The sequence below is a fragment of the Propithecus coquereli genome, unplaced genomic scaffold, assembly GCF_000956105.1.
Source record: "Propithecus coquereli isolate 6110/MARCELLA unplaced genomic scaffold, Pcoq_1.0 Scaffold163, whole genome shotgun sequence".
Taxonomy (NCBI): domain Eukaryota; kingdom Metazoa; phylum Chordata; class Mammalia; order Primates; family Indriidae; genus Propithecus; species Propithecus coquereli.
Genome location: NW_012140858.1, coordinates 1288163 through 1295188, shown reverse-complemented (window position 1 = coordinate 1295188; position 7026 = coordinate 1288163). Strand labels below are relative to the sequence as shown.

At 35.9% G+C, this 7026-nt stretch overlaps 1 protein-coding gene across 1 annotated transcript in view; it reads left to right on the top strand.

Annotated features, from left to right (window-relative positions):
* The window catches only part of KIAA0368 (KIAA0368 ortholog), a 139538-nt gene that overhangs the window by 56964 nt on the left and 75548 nt on the right, over window positions 1–7026 (top strand). Inside the window, exons 4-6 of the mRNA XM_012641131.1 lie at window positions 1388–1506; window positions 2911–3060; window positions 5638–5874. Coding sequence (XP_012496585.1) covers window positions 1388–1506; window positions 2911–3060; window positions 5638–5874 — 506 coding nt within the window. The remainder of the gene's footprint in view (window positions 1–1387; window positions 1507–2910; window positions 3061–5637; window positions 5875–7026) is intronic.

The following is a 7026-nucleotide window of genomic DNA, read 5'->3' as shown; positions in this document are numbered from 1 at the left end:
AATGTTGGCGAAATGACTTGTCAGGTATGTTGATATATAACAGAATGATTTGATTCTTAGTAACAGATTATATGAGATGAATCTGAATAGAGGAAAGAAAAGGGTTATGTAGCATAGGCATGAATAAAGGATAATAGAAGAAAAAAAGGAGTAAAATGGCAAAAAGATACAAAGATTTGAATTAAAAAAATCTGTTTCTGATGTGTATATTCAGAAAGGTATCCTTTTTTAAAAGTGGAATAAGTCTGAGGCTGGCAAGGTATATTCCTATTAAATTGTTGTCTTCATGAAAATTAAATGGAAAAAATGTTGGTGCTGTGGGATGACAGGTGATATTCTTTCCTGATCCTTGTAGTGCTAGCATTGAGGCAGCAGCTGTTGAATCTTATCTGACAGCTGGAGTCACAACTCTTTTGGAGCTGCTTCCTGGTCCAGACATTCTTATCTGTGCCTGTTCTGGATGTTCAGCTCCATTATAGGTGTTTCTTTAAGCAAATAGAAACACTGTGTGCCAGTAAAAATGCCAGATAGGAAGTATTTAAAATAATAATCTTACAAAGCCTGTTCACTTTAGCGAAGAATCCTTTGGAAATGCAAATCTTTATCTTATGGGTTCATCCAGACATGTATTTATAGGTTTGCTTAAAATACGGTATTCACGTGGATTATAGTGATGTAGGTTGTGTATCCCTTATCCAAAATGCTTGGGACCAGAAGTGTTTCAGATTTTGGATTTTGGAATATTTGCATTATAATTAATTGATTTAGCATCCCAAATCCAGTGAGCATTTCCTTTGAGGGCCATGTTGACACTCAAAAAGTTTTGGATTTTCGAGCATAGATTTTTGGATTTGGGATGCTCAACCCGTACAAACATACCCATAGCACTGTTTCCCTTGGTTCATCATCAATCAGGGAGTTACTGGAGTGAGGAACCGCACAGTGCTGCAGTATGCTAAAGTCGTTTTAGTGACTGACCAGTTGGGAAATGGCAGCCTAGGATTTGTCAGCGTGAGGTCTTCTCATAGCTTGTAAGGATTAATGCGACGAACTGGGAGATCCAATGCCAATGTGTAGTGTGTAGGTTTAAATAGGTTGAATGATTATTTTTTCTTCTCCGTGATAAGAAATTGCATATATGAGTGTTTTAGGTTAGGTCATGCTTCCTTGTATGAAGCCTACCTTAAAGCGAACACTTTGAATATGTTGGATTGAAATTCTTCCTCTGAGATACAGTACTTGGTCAAGTGTGATAGACACGTGGAGAAAGGATGATTTGGGTTTATGATTTCTTTGTTGTAACCGTAACTCCTTATCAGCCGTATGTTTTCGTTGAAGTCGTAGAGTATTTCCTTCATGCTCACTTGCTTTTCTCTTGTTGCGTTAGAATTTTACTATAATTTATGTTAAGATGGGCTATCCTCGCCTACCAGTGGAAAAACAATGTGAACTGGCCCCCACGCTTCTTACTGCCATGGAAGGGAAGCCTCAGCCACAGCAGGATAGGTATGGCTTCCTCAATCATCTTCTTTCCCACCTGCGAGAGTCAACAGTTGCTTTTCAAATATAGGCCCACATGTTTGGTTTTATTCGGGCAATTGGGAAGTCTTGAGCTGTTTTAGCTGATACATAATTGAATTTTCTGGGGTACCTCAAAGTTACTGTTTATTAATGCTATTATAAAGTTTCTTGATGTGAACATTGAAAAAATGCAGAATTAATATTTTAAAAAATCTAAATACCTTTTTTGGTCAATTATTTTTGAAACAGTTAATTTTATGACTGTGAAAATTAGAGGTAAAAATCCTTTACAATAAAGCGTTTCTATCTTAAAGTATATAAAGTTTTAGAGCAGTTTTCTTAAGGAATAGAGCATTTGTTTGTGTTAATATGGGGATTCGAGAGGTAGAAAGATTTAGATAACATCATTTGATTCTGGGCTTACCCAAAGGTTCTGTATTGTAGCCCTGTCATAGTGGGGATCATTACAAAGAGTGCAGAAGTTGTAGAGGAAAGATGAAGTTAAATAATGTTTTCAGTTGACTTTTTAGAGCATGTTCATTTCTAAAAGAAAGACCGCAATACAGAAGTTTACAAGTAAAATTAATAAACAATCACAAGCACTGTCTGAAATTGTTTTCATGTGTTTCGAGACTATTAAAAGGTGTTAGTGAAGGCAAGGTGAAGTGGCTCACGCCTGTAATCCTAGCACTTTGGGAGGCCAAGGCGGGAGGACTGCTTGAGCCTAGGAGTTCGAGACCAGCCTGGTGGTGCACACCTGTAGTCCCAGCTACTTGGGAGGCTGAGGCAGGAGGATTCCTTGAGCCCAGGAGTTTGAAGTTGCAGTGAGTTATGATACGGCACTACGCTCTACTCCAGGTGTCAGAGCGAGCCCGTTTAAAAAAAAAAAAAAAAAAGTATTAGTGAAAGAAGGAATTACTGATACTACATTACTGAAATTCACACAGTGGAAAATTTAATATTGTATTCAAAATATATGATTTTTAATTTTTTAGATTTAGAGTAACTTTACTTTAACTAATTGTGGAAGAGAAACATTTTGTTGAAAGGATATGTTGTCAGTTGAACTTTTCCTAAGATTTAATATAAAGTCTCCTGTGGAAACTTCAGATATCAACATTGAGCTCATTTTATGTACATTTTTTCAGATCTTTTTAGTGATGGGCCAGATTGCCTAAATACCAATTATCACTCAATAGACTGAGCTTTCAATTAGAAATACATCTGGCTGTCCCTAGATTAGGACTTCGTAAATTAGCGATTTTGAGAATGAATGGCTCTTGCTTACAATTGCCAGGTTTTGTTATGTGATTTTTGTTTTAGCTGTTATTTGCATGTCTAAAAACCTTATTTTTTAAGTAGTTGCAATAAATGTGATTGTTTTTTCAGCTTAATGCATCTTTTAATACCAACCCTTTTTCACATGAAATACCCTGTTGACTCATCAAAATCAGCTTCTCCATTCAATCTTGCTGAGAAACCAAAGACTGTGCAGCTGCTTTTGGACTTCATGCTAGATGTCCTTCTGATGCCTTATGGGTGAGTTAAAAAAACAAAAACAAAGTGACCTTGTTCTTGACTGCTTTTACTGTGTGGAGTTAAGTACTATCTTAAATGATTCAACTCTTCATTTGTAAATGGATGGATCTCTGATCTTTTTGCTGCAGCCCTGACCTCTTCTGAGCTCCAGCTCCGCTGCTTATTGGGTTTATATAATGCCAGGTTGTTGTTGTGATTTCAGGCTCTGCCTGTCCAAGCTGAGACCAGTCTTCCCCATAAAAATAGTTTTTCTTTTAAAATTACCATCAGTGTTATGATGGTTCTCCTCACCATCTAGGCATACAGTTATAAATTGTCTCCAGCTTTTCTCTTTGTTGCTACAACATCAGTTCCATAATACCTCTTTCCTCCTCTTTGTTGTCTTGGAACCATTCCCACTGCTACCATGTAGTTTTGTTTGGCTCTTTTCAACTCTTGTCACAAATTCTTTCTCTTTGGCTACTCTTCTTCAAACCCTTCTACACTTCTGTAGATAGACTTTCCTGATTTTAAAACACAGATCTTATTGGCTCACACCTTAAAACCGTTGGGCTCTCATTTTCCAGTCATTACATACACTCGTGCATTTCATGCACTTTTATATGTCCTTGCCTTTTTATTTTTTAAGAGAATGCAGTTTTCTCTACTTAGAATACTTCCTCATCAAAAAAGAATGAAAGAAATGCAAAAAGAAAACAACAATAAAAAACAGCTTTGAAAACGCATCCCACACTGGCTTAGATAGTAACTCTGTGTGTCTCTGACGTAATTTCTTGGCCTAGGCAGATATAATCGCACTATTTTTTATGTCATCATAGCACTAAACACCAACCTGTATGGCTGCTTTTTGTTTTCATTGCATTGTTGACATTTCCATCTCCCCTAATAGATTGTGAGCTCCTTGTACTCAAGACCTGTTTTATTGAGCTTTGGTCTCTGGCATGGTGCCCAGGTTGTGATTTGCTTCTAGCCTGTTTATTTTGTTTGGCTGCCGAAGAAATTTTTCTAAACTGCTGCTTTCATTGTGTTTCTTTCCTGATTACAAATATTAATATATATGTACGTGATAAACTTGGCACGTGGGATTCCATCTCATCTGTCTCTCAATCCAGAAACGAGAGTTCATCCTGTATGATTTCTTTCCTCTCCAGTTTATTCTCCTCTGCCTCTCTAGTTTGGTAGCTCAGTTTTCCTGACCTTCAGTGCTCCATGTTTACTCCCGCCATGTCTGTCATATCATTTCTTTTTTCTCTGTGGTTTCTTTGTATCTGGTAACATGGCAGGGGCTGTTACATGTGTTGTGTTGTTACTGCCTCAACTTATTCCATATGGCAGAGACTCAATCTTACATCTCCTTAGATTCCTGTCTTGTTCTTGGGATGATGTTTTGCACAGTGTTAGATGCTCGGTATTTACTGATTGATTTACTTAATGCCACCGGTCTTGCTATAACTTGGAAATAAATGAAAACTTCTTTTTATATTTGTTAAATCAGGAGGCAGCCAGAATTGACAGGTGATGATGGCTTTGGTAAATAAAACTTGAAATCCAAATTTAACTTAAGAACATAATGTACCCAAGCCAGTGAGTGATTCATCACATTTTTCTTACCAATGACAACTTGCTTCATTTTTATAAAAATATTAAAGTGATTCATTAATAGGTTTTTTAAAAATTGGTGAATTTAGGAATTGAATGAATATGACATGTAAGTAATGTAGAATAATTTATTATGCTCTCAGGTTCTAAGTGTTTTCTTTAACTTTTATTATAATGGATATTTTAATATCCAATATGATAATGGAATTCATTAGCATAGAATTTTAGTTTGAAGGAACTTGAATTAATATTTATATCAAAAATTTCATTTTGTAGATGAAGAATACCAGTTTAATTGGATCGAAATGAATTTATCAGAGATCTTATTTCTACTCTATAGAAGCTAAAAAAGAAACAGGATAATAATAACAAGGAGTTGCAAAGGGCTTTGAACATATAATGGGAAAAGCTCATTTTTGTTTTTCATGAGGTTTTGTCTTTGGGCGCTTTTGATTTTTTCATTTTGGGGGCATTGTGTGCTTGTGTGGTAGGTGGTTTGGAGGTTTCAGTGGGTTATCTAATGTAGGGATATAAAGAGCTCAGGGAGAATTGAAGGTGAATTACAACTTAGTAGAAATGAGAATGACTATAAAAATACTCTGCTTTGGGTATAAAATAATAGTACCTCCTACCCACTCCATCCCCACTCCAAGTCAGCAAACCTTTCTCTGTATTTGTTAACTAAAAACTCAAGTTGTGGTTGGTCCAGCATGGCTTATAGACCAATAGTTTATAGATTGAGAGTGATCAAAATCTTTATATTAATTATTGATAGTTGTTCATTTGTAACCAGGTTGAGTTTTGGTTAATTTGCTGAAGATACCTTTCAGTTTTTTTTGTGATAAAATTTTAATTTCAAGTGTATTCTTTTAGGAACATACTATAGGAGGACAGTGTATAATTGAATACTTAATATGTGTATGTACAATGTAAATGCATTTGTTTTTATACAAGGTTAAAGGTGTATTTCTTTTCCAGATATGTGTTAAATGAATCCCAGAGTCGCCAAAATTCATCTTCAGCACAGGCTTCTTCTTCAAACAGTGGGGGAGGTTCTGGAATCCCACAGCCTCCCCCAGGAATGAGCTTTTATGCAGCTAAACGAGTTATTGGTGATAACCCCTGGACACCTGAACAGTTGGAGCAGGTATCTCACATTGCGTGCTCATACCAGTACATGACCCTGTACACTTGCCCCCCTGAGGTCCATGAAACGTGTGACATAATTCCACTATATTCAGGCTCTCTAAAGAAATATATTTGAAAGGAGCAATTGATTAATATATTTTTTTCTTCATGTCAATTATTTGTTAAAGCCCTAGGGAAAGGGAGGAGTGGGAAATGCTCTGTAGTTTTTCTAATATTGCTTACATATGTCAAGTATAAAACACAACCCACTGATAAACTGAGTATGTTTAACTTCTGTTATTTTAGTTTTTAATTATAGGTTTAATAATCAACTAGCTCCTTTGGTGCAGTTAAAATATAATTTACATTATTCAGTTTTTTAGGGCTGTACATTTTGTAAAGTGAGGAACCCCTGTACTTCATGAGTGACAATGTGGGGGAAAAGCATGACTCCCTTTTATATTTCTTCCTGGGAATTTAAAAATCGGCATTAAGAATTTTATTCTGGATTTAAACAGGACACAGATGTTCTCTGAGCAGCTTTTAAAAATGACTGGTGCTCTACAGAGAAGGTGCCTCACTGTGTCTGTGTCATCAGGCACCTCAGGGAAGAACAGATGAGATCAGTATGTAATTATTTTGGAATTCAAGCAACATGGGTTAGTCTTCTAATCCTTCCTTTATCTCTCCATGGCAGTCTAAATAATTTGATCCTTTTCTTTTTGGGAATGTAAGTGACCATTGATCAAAAAACAGTGTTCCCAGGACAGGGAAAAAAAGGCAAGTGGGGCATTTGTGTCATTCACAATTTATAGTATGTGTTATTCAGTGAGAGTTATAGTTGATTAGATTTACTTCTTTATGTTTTATGGATTTCTTTTTCTCATTACATCATTATGTAAGAAAGAAAGGTAAATAGTAATAGAAGCTACTCTTTATTGAGTGTGATCTATGTGACAGGCACTATACTGAGTACTTTGAATACATTATCTCATTTAATCCTCACAGCAACCCAATAAGGTATAGAAATTGTTAGGTCCATTTTCTAAAAGGCACTGAAGTTTTGAGATTCACCAAAGTCTCACTCCTAGAACCAGGCTTTGAACCTAGTAGGTCTGTCTCAGGGCTAATGCTATAAATGCTTGAGAAAAATTATTGATACGCAATTATAATCTTACGTTGATCATTATTTGCTAAATTATAATGCGTTTTGTCAGTTTCATAATCTAGTGTGTGGAG